This window comes from Dunckerocampus dactyliophorus, chromosome 12 (assembly GCF_027744805.1).
Source record: "Dunckerocampus dactyliophorus isolate RoL2022-P2 chromosome 12, RoL_Ddac_1.1, whole genome shotgun sequence".
Lineage (NCBI taxonomy): Eukaryota > Metazoa > Chordata > Actinopteri > Syngnathiformes > Syngnathidae > Dunckerocampus > Dunckerocampus dactyliophorus.
The window spans coordinates 27,007,982-27,029,190 of NC_072830.1; the positions used below are offsets into that span (position 1 = coordinate 27,007,982).

The 21,209-nt window shown below is 40.1% G+C and overlaps 1 protein-coding gene across 1 annotated transcript; it reads left to right on the plus strand.

The window, feature by feature from the left end:
- Positions 1 to 465: 465 nt before the first annotated feature.
- On the plus strand, positions 466 to 20,868 carry blmh (bleomycin hydrolase). The gene is made up of 12 exons (XM_054795181.1): positions 466 to 611; positions 1,967 to 2,164; positions 4,435 to 4,544; positions 4,684 to 4,825; positions 7,136 to 7,224; positions 7,327 to 7,419; positions 14,319 to 14,474; positions 14,600 to 14,758; positions 14,836 to 14,903; positions 16,523 to 16,640; positions 16,883 to 16,949; positions 20,581 to 20,868. The coding sequence occupies exons 1-12, from the start codon at positions 602 to 604 to the stop codon at positions 20,727 to 20,729; spliced, it is 1,359 nt and encodes a 452-aa protein (XP_054651156.1). The 5' UTR covers positions 466 to 601; the 3' UTR covers positions 20,730 to 20,868.
- Positions 20,869 to 21,209: the final 341 nt, after the last annotated feature.

The following is a 21,209-nucleotide window of genomic DNA, read 5'->3' on the forward strand; positions in this document are numbered from 1 at the left end:
TTTTTTTACAATTCCTATGCTGTTTAATTCATGACTGTGCAAAATATAAATATTTCTTGTAGTCTGTTAATTTTTAACCACTATTGGTAACTTATGCTAGCCGGTGGTGCGCTTATATTTTTGGTTGCAAAAAATGTCATTTGGATACAGTCCCTTTAACACGTTATCGCTAAAGGGCGCTATTGAATTGATTTTTTAAATCGTAGCTTATTATGATCAATACATATTATTTTTCTGTATCGTTCAAGATGTACAAATATAGAAAATAAAGTCTATATGAACTGCTACCAAACAAATAGCAAATAGCGTTAGTTTATTTATATGTTATTTACAGCCTGTATATGCTATGTCTTTTACCATGGCCACTGAATGGGCGAACGGTGCTTTCCGTAGCGATGTGTGGCGTGTCTGGATCGGGCGGACAGCCATGTCCTTAAAATAGTTCACCTTAAACTCCGCCCAGCTCCACGTCAAGGGTGGGCTGCGGGTGTATAAACGAGCGCACCCTGCTTTCTCATTGACGTCGTGTAGGTGTCTGACATCAACAAAGAAGCGGTGAAATTTTGCGACGTACATTACGCTCTTCAAGATCTAAGAAGATATGGAAACCGGTAGGTTCATTGTCGCTTTGTCCTGTTTCCGTCCTGATTTGATTTTTTACTCCGGATGACTGTGTGTTTGCTTGACAGCTCGAGGATCACAAGTGAGGGAAGCTAATCGGTTAAGTTAGCATTCCTCCAGCTAGCCTTTCTACCTTTAAACACGGCGTCTTTACTTCATTCAGTTTCACAAATTTGTATTGTCAAGGCGAAAATATTATTTTACAAACTGTTATTTATTAAACGCCATTGATCGCTACAACTGTGGAAATTAGCCAGAGTTGCTTACTACTTGATAGAACAGAAATAATGGACACAATAACGGACAGACTACAATATTGGGGACAACTTTTATATACAAACTTGTGGTCAGAGCTATCAGAGCTGTAAATATTGGTTGTTAACAAACAGCCAATATAGGCAATCAACAGAACGGGTGGATGACAACTTGACTTTTAGCGTACAGAAGAGCTATACAGCATATTCTCAAAGCTTACAGCATAATGTAGAAACATCAGAATGTGGACAGTGATAGCAATATGATCTTGTCGATACCTGCGAATGCACTGGCTCTTCATCATCCATCGACCATCCCTTACTATTGTACAATTATGTGCACAATAAAGCCTTTGACTAATTTGGATGCATGTGGAAAGTTGCAATTCACTCTGCAGCCCTGTGTTTGGCCTCCCTCCATAGAAAACCACTCGGATGGCCATTCATACTCCTCGTGTTGTTTATAAGCCAGGGCGAGATGTGGCTGTGCTTTTCACTTTTGTGTCACTGGCAGTTCACAGCTGACCAAAGTGTTACGCCTCTAGGCAACATGTACTGTATGACCAGTATGTAACGTGTGTTTTAATTACTTTGTGTGCACTGTTATTAGCATTGTATTTGTGCACCACTCCTCGCCAATCATTTTTCCAGGTTGTTCTCCTGGAGCCTTTCAGCGCTTACAGACCACTTAGCCCGTACAGCTCCTATTGTACTACTTTGTCACTATTTTGACGCATCTGTTTACAACACTTCCATGGTGTTTCTTTCATGTTTAATGAATGCTACTTTCATCTTAATGTACACACAACAATCGCTGTATAGATTTAGGAAAATAGAAGCACCAGACACTTTTTCTAATCAGGAAGTGCAGTTGGTTTATGGCTATTGACTGTACATTTTCCAAGCATTATTGCGACATGAGTGAATACTCAATTCAGGTCTTAAATGGGCACTGTGCATCCCTTAAGTGTGCAGATGAGTCATGGGTATGGCAATATACGGAAATTTCTCATCGTTAGGTTGTACGGCTTCAGCAGTGAAGACTCGTGTTTTGTTTCTTTAATCACCCGTTCCTCTTGCTGCTTCTCCAGGTCTGAGTCAGGAGAAGGTAGCCACCTTTCTGAAGCGCCTGCAGGCTGAGCCACGCTACTTGCTGGCCCAGAATGTTTCAACATGCATCGACCCACTGGAAGTCTGTCTGCACCGGCAGACTGTCCAGGAAACGGTACACATCTTCCAGCACGCTATCCCAACAGAGGGAAAGCCTGTCACTAACCAAAAAAGCTCAGGTAGGAATTCTAGACTGTTCTTGTCTGTGATCTATTTTTTTTCATCTTCATTTTTTTCCTTAAGTATAATAGAATTATGGATGGCCCATGCATCAGCACTTCATCATACAAATATGATATATCGGTATACCGTGCTGAGTTCAACACTGTACCAGGTGGTCCTCAGTTGAATGTATTCCAAACTGCTATAAATGACGGTGCTAGTTATGTGCACACAGTGGAGTAATACGTACAAGAGTAATACAAATTAATTGGCACACTGGCAGAGTAACACCTTGAAGGGCAACGTAGCCGTTGTTGTTTTTAGTTAACTATTTAAGTTTAACATTATGTCTGCCGAGGCAATGAGGCAGACTCGTCAGGTGGCAGCGTGTAAAAGAAAGTGAAAGTGGAATTAGACATCGTGTGATGCTCAGTGGAGAAATCAACATTGCCTGCACGCCCCTGTCCAAACTGTTGGAACGCATTGAGCGTCATGAAGGATAAAAATAGTATTCTTGAAAATGTAAAGGATCTTCTACTATGAAATGGGCAGTGATAACTACCCAGCGTACTTGTGTTAATATTGAGACTTCATTACCGTAAATTCCGGTGTATAAGTCGCTACTTTTTTCTTTAAGCGAACCCTGCGGCTTGTACAGCGGTGCGGCTAATTTATGGCAAAATTCTAATCTCGTGACTTCTCCTTCACTTCAGAATTACTACTGATCATTTAAATACTGGGCCGCTTGGGAGTCAGTGAGGAAGCGGGAGCTCTTTCTTTGGCACGAGCATCAGTGCGACTTACAACAAGCTTGTCAACCCATTGGTTGTCAGTGGAGGTCAGTGTATGTATACACCAAATATAAGAACATAAAAGTCTGACTCATGGTGTCATCTTTTAAAGACACTTTACTAACAGCACTACGTTCAGCACACGGCAACTTCAACTTCATTCGCAAAAGATGTATGTACAAATATAGAAACATGTCCCAATGTGGCTTTAAAACAAAGAAAAAGACGACATTTTAAAGGTTTCCCTTAATGCATTGCGTCCGAGCAACGCATTCATTGGGCCGCTGCAATGACGTCACCTTCCCTCCATCACCGTTTCCCTGCCTTTGGTACTCTGGCTTCCTCTGGTGGACAGAAGCAGAGTTGCAGCCATTTTCTACAAGTACAGTATGTTGTAGACGTCCTGCTATTTCCAATTGACAAGCTTGTCGTGAGTTTATTCATAGGTCATGATTGGCTCCTGTCACATAAAAAGCTGCCTGGTCCCCAGGGAGTCGTGCATGCCACAATATGCCATTTTATGACGTGGACACGTGTAAGAACAAATCTGTTTTTTCCTCTAAATTTTATTGGGTGCGGCTTATACACCGGTGTGGCTTATACTTCTGGAAATTACGGGACTTCGCTTACTTTATAGTCTGGGGACTGGGAGTCCTGTCAATTGAAATGTATGGTGTATGTATGTACATATTTTATAAATACAAGTAGTCTTTTGTATTTTCTTTTAAAGATAAGTAGAAGTAGGTGCAGCAGTATGTTGTATTTTCACAGGCAAGGTAATGCCATGTGGGAGGACTAAAGAAAAGACTTGTTGATGTATTTGTAAACCAGGCGTATGGCGATCGCTTTGCATGTCCATCCATCCATTTTCCTCCGCTTATCCGGGTACGGGTCGCGGGGGCAACAGTCTTAGTAGGGAAGCCCATACTTCCCGGTCCCCGGCCACCTCCTCCAGTTCCACCAGGAGGAGACCAAGGCGTTCACAGGCCAGCTGTGAGACATAATCCCTCCAGCGTGTCCTGCGTCTGCCACGGGGCCTTCTCCCGGCTGGGCGATCCGCAATCTCGTTCTTTCCGTCACAACCCATAGCTCATGACCATAGGTGAGGGTGGGAACGTAGATCAACCGGTAAATCAGCCCTCTTTTCACCACGACGGTCCGGAACAGCGACCGCACTACTGCAGACGCTGTGCCGATCCGCCTATTGATCTCACGCTCCAACCTTCCCTCACTCGTGAACAAGACCCCGAGATACTTGAACTCCTCCACCTGGGGCAGGACCTCAATAGGGGGGGCAACACAGACAGACAAGAACAATAGCAACAACAATTATGGTTCTGTGGTCATCATCCCACTGGCACCCTTGCGGGAGCACAAAGACGCACTGGAGGAGAAAAAGAAAAAGCAATAAGATTTTCTCGCACATGTCTTTTCTCGCCACTTCTTGATTGTTGTGTTATTCAGACATTACCTCTTTCTATTTTCTTCTTCACCAGGGAGATGTTGGATCTTCTCGTGTCTCAATGTCATGCGACTTCCCTTCATGAAAAAGTTCAACATCGAGGAGTTTGAATTTAGTCAGTCCTATCTGTTTTTTTGGGACAAGGTAAGATATTGAGGGCTTTTTTTTCCACGTTTTGCAGTACACACTACTATTGTGGAATTATGGGAGGATGATTCACCTCTTATTCTTGCATTCACTTGTCACACCTTGTTTTTCTGTTGTGTGCTGTTCCTCTCTCCAGATTGAGAGGTGTTACTACTTCCTCCAAGCCTTTGTGGAGACTGCTCAGAGGAAAGAGCCAGTAGATGGACGCCTTCTCCAATTCCTTCTCTCCAACCCAGCTAATGATGGAGGACAGTGGGATATGCTGGTCAATCTCATTGGTTTGTTGTAGTTTATTTATTTATTTATTTATTTATTCATTTTAGAATTTGCAGGACAAGATTTTAATATTAATTTTAAGAAAAGTACAATGAAAAAATATGACGGGACAAACTTCTTTATTTTACTGAGACACAAAACAATGCAGGTGCTTTTTGAAATGTTTATTGTCCCACAAATTGACACTAAAGGGATATTATTATTGTCAACATTTTTTTTAGACGAAATAAATAAGGTTGTCACAAGATGCTCAGGTCACAAAACGAGACGGATACACAAGACTGGGTCTACGAGAACAAGATGAGATGAGACATTGTAACATTACTTGTAAGAAAAGTAAAATGAAAAAATATCAGAAATATGGCAATATATTGCAATCTACTATAATTTCTACTACGTTACACACTCTTCTGCACTCTGTGTGTATGCTAGCGGCCCCGCCTCCACCCACCGAGACAAAGAGACCGTATGACTGACAAAAGGGCTCATGCTGTTGTTCGATGGAGCAAACGCACCAAGGTGCTAAACCAATGTACAGAGTGAACCCTCTTCCTGCTTGTTTGGAGGCGAGAGACAAGGAAAACACAGACGCATGCACATGGCAATATAATGAGGCTGGCAGCATTTCTTCATATGCTGGCTTTACAACTCTTATGAAAGAGCAGCCTTTCTTTTGCAATGTCTTAAACAACACTCTGTGAACGCACACCATATTCGTCTAAGTCAGGGGTGTCAAACTCGTGCCATGGAGGGCCGAGACACTGCAGGTTTTCTGTCACTAAAGCAGGTGATTTTAATGATCAACACCTTCAGTTTGAGGGAAGGAGCTCATCAATTAAATCACCTGCTGAAGAAACTGGTTGGAGAGAAAACCTGCAGCGTCTCGGCCCTCCAGGGCACGAGTTTGACACATGTGGTCTAGGTGCTGAGACCAATGCACCTCTCTTCCTGCCTGCCTATTTGGAGGCGAGAGGTGAAATGCAAGGAAACAGACACATGTAGGGAATCATTCCAGATTCAAGGGTTTTTATCGTCATATGCACAGCACAACAGGTACTATGCAATGAAATTGTTATTCTGTTCATTCTCCCTAACCATGTGGGGAATCTGGATAAGTAGCAAAGGTCACACAGGATAGGGAGCACTGTGTAGTCAAAAGTGACTGTACTACAATAGAGATCCAAAGTTTGCGGCTTCTCACGATTGAGCACGTGTGTTGGTCATCTCCAGTCTCACTGCTCAACCGCTCATCACCATGACGCACCCTCTGCTGGCGCAAACTTGTCATTACACTGTCAAAATGAAATACAGTACTGTACATACAAAATAGTAGTTAGTAAGGTTCAGTTATTAACAATAATTGTGTGGGGGTGCCTGTTTATAGCATTTACAACCTCCTACACATGCACAATTTATGGAGGCCGGCAATATTGTCCAGTTCATTTTCATTTGCGATTTATTTATTATCGCGAGACAATTTTTTTTTCTAAACGAGAACGCCTGACGCCCCTACTAAATACTAATTAGTATTTCACATTCACAGTTTCAAAGTTTACACGTCATCGAAATAGTTGATGATTCAATAATTCACAATTCAATTAAATATGGCAATAAAGATAACTCCACATAATTCCTCAGTAGTTCTGTACATTACCTGAGTAGTATGTCAATCAAAATAGCAACATAGCGCTCATTATACATACAGTTCATGTATTACATCTGGTTAACATTTGCTATCAAATGTTACAGATATACAAGAAATGAAAATGATTATGCACAAGACAATGCAGCCAAAGTCAAGGCAACATATGAAAAAGGTTTCAGCAAATGGTAAATTTTCCAATAAATCATGAACTAATAGTGCCACAAACAAACGTGTAGAAAACACACATTTCTACAGTGGAGTTCAGGATACGGAGCAGAGCCCTCAAACAGTTGACTTTTTTCCTACATAACTATCCGCTGCAAGTGAGCGGATAACTTTGGTTCTGCCTTGGCGCTAAGTTAGTTTATCCGTAATCTGAATAATATAGATGAAAGTTGCATTTGCTTATTGAGTCGTCTGTTCACCACTTAATCTTTGCTGCTTATGACATGGTTAACACATGCGATCGACCCCCACTGCCTTCGTTGATCGTGACATGGACACACTTGGTTTAGATTGTGGATGAATACCTAATGAAGCGTACAGCAGAACATCCACAGGATGAAAATGATAAATACAATACAATACAATGTGTTCAGATTAGTGAAAGATTACATTCTTCCACCCATCACCTACAAAATATAAATGTGTTTGTTGTCATCTCCAGAAAAGTATGGCGTCATCCCAAAGAAATGCTTCCCAGAGTCACACAGCTCAGAAGCCTCACGCAGAATGAACAGCATTCTCAATCATAAGGTGTGCAAGTTCTTTTTGATTGAGACTTACGTAAGATGCACAGGTCAGAGAACGCCCCTAAGAAGGCTTGACAGATGCTTTTTGTTGAATTGTGTCTCACAGCTGAGAGAGTACTGCTTCAGACTGAGGAACATGGTGGCCAGTGATTCAACTAAATTGGAAATCTCTGAGGTCATCAACACCATGATAGAGGAGGTGAGGCTGAAAAAGCACAACTACTTGTTTTGATGGTAATATTCGGATGTGAAACAGAGAAAAGTCCTTCCAATTACACATTGGAAGGATTTGCAATTCTTCACAATAGTTTTTGGCTTCCGATCCGATTTAAATTTTTATTTTTTATAGTCTTGCTGATCCAATCCCAATACTTTTTAATATACAGTGTGTATGTATGTATGTATGTATGTATGTATGTGTATATATATATATATATATATATATATATATATATATATATATATATATATATATATATATATATATATATATATATATATATATATATATAAATAGCTCTTCAAAGCATAATAATAATGCAACCAAAGCATTGCTGAAGTTACTTTTTTGTTACACAGCATGACCAACAAACCTCCATTGGTCAGGTCCCTAATCCAATTAAAGGTACATCCAATAAAAAAGTCCATCTAATAAAGGATAAAATTGGAAAAAAACGTGAGTTCAAAATACTTTTAGGGTAGGACTAATCATTTACATGGTTATACTGTAGTTCAATTTGTGGTGTGATTTAGAATAGTGTTCCCTCACTCTTATCACAGTTCACCTTTCGCGGATTTGCTTTTTTATTTTTTTTTTTTTTTTACAGTGTATGAACGCTGTTGCAGGCCAAGCCTGGCTCTTTAAGAAGAATTGCATAGTGGGAAGTTGAGTGTCTCTCTCTTCCCTTTCTCGTCTGTCTGCATCGCCCGTTGTCTTCTGTATCCTGATTGGCTGAAGATGGATAGATAATCATATACTGTAATCCCTTGTTTATCTTGGTTAATTTATGAGTATAGCATAGAAGACCTGTTTTTGAAATACATTTCTAAACACATTTTTTAACATTTTTGGAGCTTTCTAGATATGAAATAACACCCCAATAATCACCTTTATACTCATATTACCCAATATAGTAGCTATAATCAGAGAAAATAAGCTATTTAATACATAGATAAAACTCATACTCGTGTGTTGCAATGAATGTGTTCCGGGTGTGAGGCAGGAAGTGACGTCGTGGATTCAGAGTTGAGTTTTTGCTGGATTACGTCTAATAAGGTAATTCCAAACTGCAATAAAAGCCTATTGTTCCGACGATCAAGTCTGGTGCCGGTATGTTTCACCCACTGACACTTAGTGACCAGTGTAGAATACTGCATATGGACTGTGTCTTCTTCATGACTTATATTTTTATATTAGTTCATTTAGCCATTTTTATCCTTAAAAATGCTTAATTTAGGCCCAAAATAGGTAAAAAATGCATACTTTTTTAGGCCGTATTTAACCAAGAAACAGCATGATGTATTATATATTTTTTTTAATCGTGATAGAATGAAGCCACGAAATTCAAACCGGAATGTGGCGAGGGACGACGACTGTACGGTATATGACACCTGCTGACGAGAAACCTGACAAGAGTCAACATTTTAAATTTAGATGCTTTCAAAACTTGCTGATTTGTGCAGTGTTCAATCACAAAAACATGTAAAAAGATAACTGTACAATGGTAAGTGCATGGAAAAATAGTAGCAAATAAAACCTTGAACTCACCGAAATACAGTAGGTACACGTCAATACATAATTAACGTGACATTTTATTCACGTGGAGTAATTCTGCCTCCTAACATCTTGCTTTGTAGCTGGTGTGTGTGTGTGTGGGGGTGTGTGTGTGTGTGTGTGTGTGTGTTAGAAGCTAAACAGAAGTTGACACACCTGTTGCAAGGCAACAATCGTTGCACCGCAAATTAGTTATGACAGCATAAGCATACCGTCCACCCATGCTGCATGATTAAGATGCCAAACAGGACAGGTAAAAAAAAAAAAAAACAAAACAAAACAAAGAACGAAACAGAAGGCTTCCCACACACAATTAAAACGCATGATCGCAGCGAACACGAAAGGTAATGCTTTGTAAATTCCCAAACATTTGTAAATTCCTGTACTTCGTCAATGTTACTTGTGTTGCACAAATTGTGTACGTATTTTGCAAACAGCACATCAATAATGACTTCCCCTGCAAATCATTTTACAGGATGCAATTACAGTTAACGTCAAAGCCATCTTAGTAAAACTATGGTACTCCTGTACCCCCCCCCCCCCCCCCCCCCCCCCCCCCCCCCCCCCATTATCCAGGATTAAATCATCAATCAAAAAAAAAAAAGACCAAGTGTAATCCAAGGTTTAGTTCAACCTCATTATAACAATGTTCCATTTTAGCCAGAAGAGGGGGCTGTTAAATAATATTTCACTGAGTTGTGTTGTTGCTGTCTGGTACCTCAATGCCTTCATATAATCAGTAATTGAGTAGATGAGATGAGTACTTGTGGATACTAACAATTAGTCTTATTTAGGTATATATTTTATTTTTACGCATGCATCAGACTTGTCCAGGATTAGATCGGAAGTATTGTAGTAATTAGAAGTGACTTGGTATGCAAGTGTGTGCACACGCATATACGTATTTATACATTGCTATATTGGAAGAGAGACGATAAAGCAGAGTAGAATCAAATCTACACTGTACGTTTTCTGCCTGAGCTGAGAATACATTGACTTCAAAGAAACAAACATTTGTCATATCCATAAAAGCTTGCAAATATTTGATCCTTCTTATATGATGTTACACGTTTTGTGTGTGTTTTCATGTGCCATCTGTCAATCAGTCTCCCATTGAGACAATCTCACAACACAACAGTCTTGTTAAGCATCCTTTGTTGTTGGCTGTTTTGTTGTATTCTGCTGGTGGCCTGTAACTTGTTTAAACAGTCACGCAATTCTCACATACACACTTTTTGTAAGCACAAAAGCTGAGACACACAGCGTTGCGTGTCTGGTTGGAGAAGCTGATGACAGTCAGTGTTTGTTTGTCCACCTGGAAGTGGTTTGTTTTGCGAAACACTCTGCAGTCAGGGCCAGCTGTGATGGAGGATTCGGTCGTGTCATGAGAATTGAGTTGGAGAACATGGGTCTCTATTTTTTGACAGTAGCAGTTATTGAAAATATAATGAAATGTCTCATTTTCCTGATCAGTGTTTGCCTTTTCATGTAGGAGGCAACAAGTGAAAATGATCTAGTTTTTTTTTGTTTTTGTTTTTTTGTTTTTTTTTTTCAAGCGGATGTTATTCAAGGATCATTTGTTTGGTTTCAAAACATTTTCCTGTGTGCATGTGCGTGTATGTACATGCTACATGCCCGCAGTAACCGTTCTCATAGTATGAATTCTTGGACTCTTTCAAGCAAGTATAGTAGTATGTCCTCCTCATGTTTGCTTCACTGGGAGCACATGTTTCACGACGTCAAAGTGCCCCATCACTTTTACTTTGGAAAGTATCTATGTGACGTTGTCCACCCTCCTGATGTCTTTGCCGCGAACGCACCCTGGTTTTCATCATGTTTAGCCTATACTTCCACGCGTGACAAGAAACTGCAGGGATAGTGCATGGAATTATTGGTTAATGAACTCTGATCAAACCAAACTCCTATTTAAGTATTTGGTGGTTTGGTCACACACTGTAATGTGCACTGAGGATAGGGGGTGACCACTGTTTTTCTTCACAAAGGCTCTGTGGATTAACAGTAACCACAAAGTGAATTACATTAGAAACCAAGAGGGTTACTTTATTTCCACATAATTTCTTTTTATCCGATTTATTTCTCTGTTGCCCCTCATGCACATGCATGTTCACGTGCTCACATGCATGATGGAGTATCAAAAGTGACTTCTTTTCTTTATATATACATATTATACACCACCAATACCAACGAAATTAAATTAGCATGTGACTGAAGTTGAGGCTTTTGGCTTTAATTCAAGAGTTTTCCACAAACATTTGGCATTTACCACCAATGAATGGTAGCTATTTCGTGGAAATTACCTCGGTTTTCAGTGGCTCAACAGTATTTGGCCAATGTACATATTATAAATATAAATATAGATATATCTTCATCAATATTGAGAATTGGGTGATGGGCTTTGACTACAAAGCATTAAACAGGTATGGACATACTTACTCACTATTTTTGTCATCTGTAATTAAGAAGGTGTGTCCAAACGTGTGACATCAAACACAGATGTTCTGGCACATTTAATTGTTTTTAACATTAACTCTACATAAATGCATGCAGTAAGTTTCCAAAAGTATCATCAAAATCTAGCTTATTTTAAACATTATTTTCATTAGCTTGTTGACCGCACTCGTATTGTTCCACGAACTCAAAAGTTTTAGTTGGTTGTTTTTTTGTTTAAACAAGTGAACACATGGGCAACACATGTTACAAATCATTTGCTGTGTTATGCAGTTAATCAGCATACATCAGCATATGGCATGCAGACATTTTCTGTTGCAACAGAGAAGCAGAATGAGTGGGATCGTCAGCAAATAATATAGAACTAGAAAAATATTCCACCAGAAATTTAGATTGGGCCTGCAGCCTGTTGCTAACCACTGACCTGAGGCCTCACTTATAAAACCGTGCGTGGAAATCTGACTAAAAGTCTGTGTATCCAAAATGTGTGTCCTGACAAAAATATTCAGACCTAAAAAAAAAGGTGGCGTACGCACACATTCACGAAATTTGTGGTTCATAGATTCACCTTGAGGAGAAGTGTGCGTACGCAAAGGTCGATGCAATGTGACTCATGAATGTGGTGTCCATAGGGCCTTGATTGCATTGGAATCAAGGCAGGTGGGACGACGACGAGGGTGAAGACGCGGGCTTTCACGGAAATGGAGGTTGAAATCCTGGAAAAAGTATCATATTTGGAAGACATTGTAGTGGCATAGCAAAACAAAGATTGCATGACAGCACGTCCACTGCCTTCTTCTGTGTGAATGGAGAAGATCCAACAGAGGCAAAAAAAAAAGTCGTCCGATATCAAGGCACACTTCCATTTTCAGTGAGCATGTTGGTACATTTTTCCTAATTGATACTACATTTTAGATGAAGATGAGCTTAGCAAAATCCCTTTCATTTAAAGGTGAAAGAGTTATATGGAGAATTAATTGCTGTAATTCCAGACGGATATTTGGAATTTTGATTCTTTCTTTCTGCTGGAAGAATGAACAGAACAAGAATTTCATTGCATAGCAGAACTACCTGTTCTACTGTGCATATGACAATAAAACTCTTGAATCTTGAATCTTGAAATTATTTAACTTAATGATGACATTAACACCATCAAACTATTAGGTATATTAGAATTATTCTATGAGGAACTAATGTGTGTTATTTCAAAGCACAACAAAAGAAATAATTTGTGGAAAAGGCAAGAGTAAGTTTATGCACACGACCCTGACGCTGTCCACACAAAAAAGGCCCGTGTGCATGGTAAATAACGGTTGCTATTGATGACATACTTGACGTGTTTGTGTGTGTGTGTGTGTGTGTGTATACAGTATATATTCTGACGTCAAGTTGTGTTTTTATAGCTATCATACTTGGCGTGGAAAACAGTGTGCGCAACTTTTCAGCCCTATTTTGTGCGTACGCAAGCTTTATAAGTGAGACCCCCGGTGTTTGAGACATGCTTGGTGGCTTTTGGGCTTTGGGTTATTAAGGTGGGTTCCTAATCTACTGACCCATTTTCGACTTTCAGCGAATGCTACGAAATGTAAATGGCACTTTAGTCACCAATGACACAAGTTGTTTTTTATGATATAATGTGGGAGTTCTTCACAGCACGATTTGTTATGAATTAATTGCAAATAAAAATGTAAAAATAAGAGACACCTGTAAGAAGAAGAAAAATTAGATTAGAATAATTACACAAGGAATAGTAAGATGGACTGCATTGCTCCACATGCAGGCCCAAAAGTAATATCCCTTCAAATGTAGAATGATGCCAAAGTCTGATCTTCATAATAAAGCATTTACATTTAACCTCGATGGCACTTACTGCGCCAGGTGATGATACATCATAGACTGTGTTCCTGACCCCATTGTGTCAAGAAGTGACCTCAGGAAGCATACAGGCCGATCCTACGTGACTGACGCCTGGCCGTGGCGCCGCTGCAGAATCAGCATGGTGTTCTAAGATTTACATTCAAGGCACAATGCACTGAGCATTGTTTGCATGACTCCCAACAGTCATGATTGAACAACTCCCAGCTGTTGATGCGTAGTCATCCGAGTTCTGGGGAATTGGCCTCACAGGAGAGAAGCTGGTGTGGCCCAGTTGAAAGTGATCATTTAAGTAGATTCTTTATTGGTTCCTTAGTGATGCAAGTACATACAAATACAGCACAGTGTGGATATTGGGTACATTTCATTCTACAGCGCTCTGTCAGCGGTTATAACCAACACATTTGTACGTCCTTTACCTTCCAGCACAAATGGGAGTGCTCTGCATTTTCATTCCTCAAACCCATTGTATTGTTTCTGACATCAATTTTGTATGTTGAGTTCTAGAAGAGGAGAAAAAGAGGATGGGAGGGGTGCATAGCATGAGGGAAAATTCCTGAGATAGCTGTATCAGAGGTTAGAAGGGCCAGATTAACAGACGACACAGTCCAAACAGTACGAATAAGCCCACAGGAAATCAGTGTGAACTTCAGCGCAGCAGGAAGACGCACAAGAAAAAAAGGGTGTGGGGTGCAAATAGGGAAATGACGGAGACGGTGTTATGAGGGAAATGTTATGGTAAAAAAAAAAAGGAGAACAAATGAGTGGGATAAGTGACGGTTGATGGTTGAGTATTTGTGGGGCCACACCTGTGTTTGAGGTTTAGTTTTGTGCTTATTAAAATATTATTGGGTGATGATTTTTTTCCTAATGACTGATAATTTTAAGTAGTATAAGACTGAGTTGTAATTCTAACACATGCAGTACATCAAGTGCAATAACAAAATGTATGTCTAAAAATGTATGTTTTTGCTGTGTAGGTGTTCCGGGTGGCAAGCGTATGTCTCGGTAACCCACCTGACACCATCTGTTGGGAGTACAGGGACAAGGAAAAGAACTTCCATCGTATAGGCCCCCTCAGCCCCCAGGAGTTCTACAGGGAGCACGTCAAACCCCTATACAACATTCAGGACAAAGTATGTAGGGCCCTAAAACCGCTTCCATTTGTTCCTCTCACTACATGGAACATGTGGAACATACGTTTGGGACCTCCATTAGCAGCTGTGCAGGCTCTGAGCTTATATGTGCATGTCATCATCAGATCTGCCTTGTGAATGACCCTCGACCCCAAAATCCTTACGGGAAGCTGTACAGTGTGGAGTACCTGGGCAACATGGTGGACGGTCGCAAGACGCTCTACAACAATCAGCCCATCCAGCTCCTTAAAAAGGCTGCAGCAGAGTCCATAAAAGACGGAGAAGTATGTTGGCATAAGCAGACACAACTTTAGTGTGCATTTGGATTATTATTTAAAGATGGCAGCGCTTTCTGTTTTAGGCAGTGTGGTTTGGATGTGACGTGGATAAACATTTCCACGGCAAGCTGGGGATTAACGACATGAACGTGTGAGTAGAACGCTGACGCTTGGTGCAATTTGGTGATTAGAAAGTGTTTTGTGTAAGGTCTTGTCAACATGTTGCAATAATGGCCAACAAGAATGTTTTTTTTTTTTCTTCTTCTTTATAATCTCCATAATTCATCACTTCATCACTGCTGGTAAAATCACAAGAAGTTAAAATTGCTGTTTGTTATTTTAAACTAATTTTAATACTTGTCTTGTATTTCCTAGCTACCTTTAGAGTGTTGCGTTGCTGTGTGATGATTTTAGCGTTCTTTGTAAGATGACGCCGTGAGTCAGACTGTTCTATCGAGTAATGACCCCCTGCGGTTTCCATTGGATTGACAAGCTCGTCTTGAGTTCCCTTATAGCTTGTGATTGGCTTCTGCGAAAGAAAGAACTACGTTTCTTCACTGACTCGCGAGCGGCACAGTGTTTGAATGATTAGCAGCAGTTCTGAAGCAAAGGAGATGTCACGAGATTAGAACATGCTCATAAATTTAGTCCCACTGCTGTGTAAGCCGCAGGGCTCAAAGTTTTTAAGAAAAAAGTCTTGGCTTTTACACCAGAAATTACGGTATATATATTTTTTTATATGTAAGTCGCATCAGACTATAAGTCACAGACCCAGCCACACTATGGAGGAAAAAAAAAAGTGTGATTTATAGTCCGTAAATGTCAGTAAAGGTTGCAAGTGGTGCCTCAGGGGCCAAACTGCAGGAAACTAATTGTATTGCCTTAGTATGTGTTGCTTTTGTGTAAAAGCAGCTTTGCTGGAAAAAGTGAAGTTGACAGCTATCACCATGGACCACAGGCTGTACTACTGCAAAAGTAGTCACTTTGTGGTTTCCTTTGGGGGGGGCACGTCCATGGGGTCATTTTGTGCTTGCTGAACTGAGATCTTGTGGGGTTGTCGATATACGGGGGTCTCACCTGACATCACAAAGTGTTTCCCAAACATTTTGGTCCAAACTTTAAAGGTTGCACGGTGTGAGATTAAGCCTTGCGGGCAATGTTCCAGAAACCTGTCAAGACCAAGAGCCATTTAACAACCGAAAATCGAATACGACACTAAATCGGCCTACCTTAATTTGACAATGCTGCATCACTGATGTTCGTGTTGCGTCACTGTGGCAGCGTCACATGCCAAGAGCGGATCTCATCTGCTTCAATGATGCATCTGTCTTTGCCCTCCGGGTGCACCGCTATTTGTCAGAGTTACAGGCGCCAGGCTTAAATCTGCTCACTGATCAAACCAGCTTCATGCAAGATTTTTGGCTGTTTCTTTTGAAGATAGTTCTTTTCTGTGGGTGTCAATGATAACCAGGAATTCATAGTCAAAAACGGGGGGAGAGGAATTAAGTTATGGAGTTTGCACATGTGGAATCAAGCTTTTTCTTTTTTCATTGTACTATATTTACACTGCCTTCAATCCATCTACTGAACTGTATCATGTTTCAGGATCGAAAAGCCACATTGACAACTTTCAAGTACTTGAATCAATTTATTCCCTTTAAAACTGATGTTTATAGATTGTGTACTTGGCCCTAGTTAAATGATCTAAGTATTTTGAGTGCGGACTGATCCGAGCGCATGATTTCAAAATGTCTGCTTGTGTGCTTGCAGCTTCAACCACGAGCTGGTGTTTGGAGTTTCAGTGAAGAACCTCACCAAGGCTGAGCGCGTGATATGTGGAGACTCTCTCATGACCCACGCAATGATTCTCACTGCCGTCACAGACAAGGTGGGCACGAGCAAACATGTCTCCTCAAGGTTCATCCTGACTGCAGTTTGTCGTGACTGAAAGCAACAGTGGAAATATCCGGATTCATTTTCCCAGGGTTTATTGCATCCAAGTTTACCCTTTGTTAATTGGCTGAAGTGATTCATGGTGCTGTCAGTTTCCCCCGTTTTCTAAGCGACACCAGCTGTCAGGACACTTTCTTTGCTGCAATCTCTCCATCATCTTCTCCATCTGTCTCTCAGGATGGAAAAGAGGGCTATGAAAAGTGGAGGGTGGAAAACTCCTGGGGCGATGACCGTGGGAACAAAGGTAACCAAAATGTGTACTTTCTGGATGTGGGTTGTGTTTTTATATAAAGTCAAATTCATTTGATTATTTTCGATTTCTTTTTTTTTCTTCTGCCTCTTTCTCACCCGCAGTATCTCATAATGTACATTTTTCATTGTCATATTTGAGAATTCATTTGTTGCTTAGAGCAAATGATGTGCACAACACTTTTCTCAGACAGGTATGAACATTTTGTCATATTTAAAACATTCTCAAAGCTCAAATTTAGTTTGAATTTTAATGATCAATCTACTAGGATGGACACAAGAAATTATTAAGTGACTCGCGCGTATTCACTCCTCTGACCATACCTCGTGAAGCTCAAATTCAACCCATTCATACAGAAGGATGCAAATGGAATAAAAGATATGTCGGATGATTACTTATTTATTTGTCAGTGCGCATGTCAAACTTTTATCAAAGTGTGACCGTGCAAAGTACACATTTTTGGCGGGGAATTACTATAAAATGAATTAACCAATTAATTATGTTAGTTCAAGTTAATTAAGATAAAAACCTTTAAAGTTTTCAAGTGTCCAGGAGTAGGGGGTACATGGCTTCAAGTCAAATGTGTGAAGGGGTACGCAACTGTAACAAGTTTGGGAACCACCGATTTACACCACTTGGTACTGAGAGGTGTGGGATTACTTGTCGTCATATTCCGTATCTTTCTTTCTCTCCTGCCTCGGGCCGACTTGTTGTTCCATCCCTCGCGGCAGCCATGCGCATCCTTTCTGCATTTGCCGAAAATGCGGCCCCTTGCTCAAAATGGAGCTCCCCTGTGGACCGTGTTGTGCATGTAGGGGAGGTCCCTGCCCCGCACTTAACTTTATGCACGATGTTAATTGATTTTGAAATGTATGTGATCCAAGATAGTTGAGTTAGCTGGAGTCCAGGGAGATGCAACAGATGTCCTTATCAGAGGCCAGAATGCCTTCATGCAACAGGCCCCACTTCCCAGCAACTTCTTTCCGCCACTGCACCAGACTTTACTGTCTGCTCTTGTTATTCCCTCCGTCCTTTCATCCCTGTGGTTGGTTCATCTTCCCCTGACCCCTTCATCCTCTTTATCGCTGGGCTTGGCATTCCACTGCAAATTCTAGGAGAGTATTTCAGGTCAGTCATGTGTCATCTGGCAACACACACATACAGTACAACATAGCATAGTATAAACTCTGACAATATGTGTTTGAACCCACAAACCGTAGTGACTGTTTAGGAAAATATGTGAAAACCCACTTAGTAACGTCAATAGTATTTCACTCGTAACTTATTTCATAATAAACATCAGCAGATGAGGAAGGGCAAGCGGTCCAGCCATTCTGTAGCCAAATTAATAAAGCTTTGTTTCGGGAAAGTGTCATTCTCTTGGGAATCTGGGGGCCTGGTTTGTTGACAAAAGCTGAAAGGGGAAAAGCGGTGTTTGGAGTGAGAGCGTGCATTAGGAAGTCTTGAGACAGACCATGAATGGCAACATTGTACAGGTAGAATCCATTCAGGGAGTTTTGCTAATAGAATGATAGATGAGAAGTTACTGTGTATCTCCCTTTCGGCCTTTTCATAATTTCTCTAAGCCAGAAGAGTCTCTTAGGAGAGGTTTAACTTTCTGTGTCCACATTATTAAAGCGCTCACATATCTGCCATCGCTGATACTTTTGCATAGTTGTGGACAAATGCTTGACAAAACATTGGGGTTTTTCATTATTATTTTAATAAAACTGGACATTAGCCTGAGGTGAGCTCCACTGCAAGTCATAAATGAGGGACTATCGTGAGAATAACCACTACTACGACCTGTTAACACAAAAACAAAATCTCCATTCTAGTTCATACCAAAGGTTTATGATATTCTTCCACACCAAACTCCAAATGTGTACAGAGGGGCACAGAAAAGGACCCTCCCCAAAATATTTCTGATGATTAGTCAAGTAAGAAGTGAGACTCAAAACTCTCCCTTCTATTCCTGTAAGTCAGGGGTGTCCAAACCTTTTCCACCGAGGGCCACATACTAAAAAATGAAAGGTTGCAGGGGACACTTTGATAGTTTGTAAAGCAACACATGCAGATATGCTAAGAAGTTATATATTTCAAGAAAAAACTGCATCTCAGCCTTGTGATTTAGGTGAAAAAGCCTTTTAATATGAACTTCGGTCTTTGCTCTTTTTTCTCCATTTTTGCTGGGTTTTTTGTGGGGGGGGTTTTAAACATATTTATATATATTTCTCCTTCGATATTCTCTGTATTTTTTTCCCATAATATTATGACTTTATTTTAATCATTTTGAATTTATTCCAATATTATAACTTTCCTCAACATAATTTCAAAAAATTACAACTTTATTTTGTTTTGTTTCTCATAATATTAGGACTTGAACAAAAAAAAAATCTTTCAACACTGTGCTACAAAAATGTCTTTTTTTTTCTCCTAATATTTTTACTTTTTTTTTCTCAACCATTTCAACTTTCTTCTTGTAAATGTTCCTCTCGTAATTATGACTTTATTCTCGTAAGATTTTGACTTTACTCTCATAAAATTAGAACTTTTGCCACAACCAAATTTTCCCAAAATTCCAACTTAATTTGCTGTTTTGTTTGTTTTTCATTTTATGACTTTCAAAAAAGTATTTTTTTTCTTGAATATTTCAACTTTGTGCTACTAAAATGAAGTTATTACAACTTTTATTCTTGTAAAATGATGACTTTTGTGTTAGATTACGTAACCTTTTGTCTGTTAATATTTTGACTTTATTCTTGTCAAATGACTCCTGATTTTTCCATATTTTCTGCTTTAGTTTTTTTTTTTTAAGTTTTCGGGTTAAATTCTATAATTATAATTGTATATTTAATTGCAAAACATTTTTTTTTTTTTTTTTTACAATGTGCCTCGTGCTTCACGTTGGACACGTCTGCTGTAAATGCTTCTCGTTGTGTGGCAAGTGAGATGGCTGCCACCGTCCTCCTCCTGCTGTCAGAGGAGACAGTCAACCTTCCCTAAAAACAAATAATGACACCCAATACATACCCAACACGTGGCTTCCCAGTGGTTCATATCAATGACGGTCATGGTGATGTCATTGATAACTCAACTGTGTGTGGGATTCTCAGAACTTGCAAGGAAAGGGAATGAGAGAAAATAAACTGAACTCTGCGTAAGGTCTGGTCTCTCAGACCAAAGGCTGTCCACCTGCTTCTAACATCTTGAGTTTGTCTTTCATAAGACTTTCATCCTTTGCCATGAACGGGCCAAGACACATGCAAGCAAGAAAAGAAGCACGGTGTTGCATCTTTGTCTCAAAATGTAGGATTATGTTATCTCTCCCCACCTCGTTTCTTTACATACAACAAAACGTCAATGTTCACCATAAAGACGAGCGGAGCAGAGGTATTGTTTGGATCATTGTTGGTTTTTCAGTTTTGTTGAAGGTATTTATTGTCATTTCGCCATTTCAATTAAATTAAACACTGTACCGTGCGATTTGAGTGTTGTGTTATTGAGTACTTTATTGTAAATAACAAGATGTTGTGTTGAACCAGGCGGCAACGATTAATCTGAACCATAGAACCATCAGTTCATAATCATGTCACTTGTTCTGTGCTTGTGTCCGTGCCTGCAGGTTACCTCATCATGACGGATGATTGGTTCTCAGAATATGTGTATGAGGTGGTGGTGGACAAGAGGTTCCTCTCCCCTGATGTCATGGAAGTAATGCAGCAAGAGCCCATTTTACTTCCCGCCTGGGACCCCATGGGCTCACTGGCCTAAGTACAGACACCCAGGTTTTTAGCCTTAACCTCTGGTCTCTTTGAGTCCTCTTTCTTCCCAAGATGATTTTACCTCCAACATTCACCAATATTCCTTTGAAATAATGCCATTGTTCTCAGTAAAATAAATATTTCTTTTTTTCTACCAGACTGCTTGTGTATTGTATTATGTCCAAAATGAAGCATGCCTCGCCTGGAACGTAAGGGATTCAGGTTATGTACGGGTGTATAAAGTCGGACAATGTACACGTCACATTCGCCATCCAATCAAGGCACGACTTTATGCATGTTGACACCCTCTGTGTACTGAGTCAAAATTAACAGGAATAGTATTTAGCAATAGCAAGTTCTTATTTCCCTGTTGACTGGAAAGGACGTACATGACAAGAACTCTGCTGACGACACTAGATTTGAGCTGTTAGTGCTTTCCTGATTACGATGGTGATCCATGATGAAGTCAGTAACCTTAAGGAGGAAAATA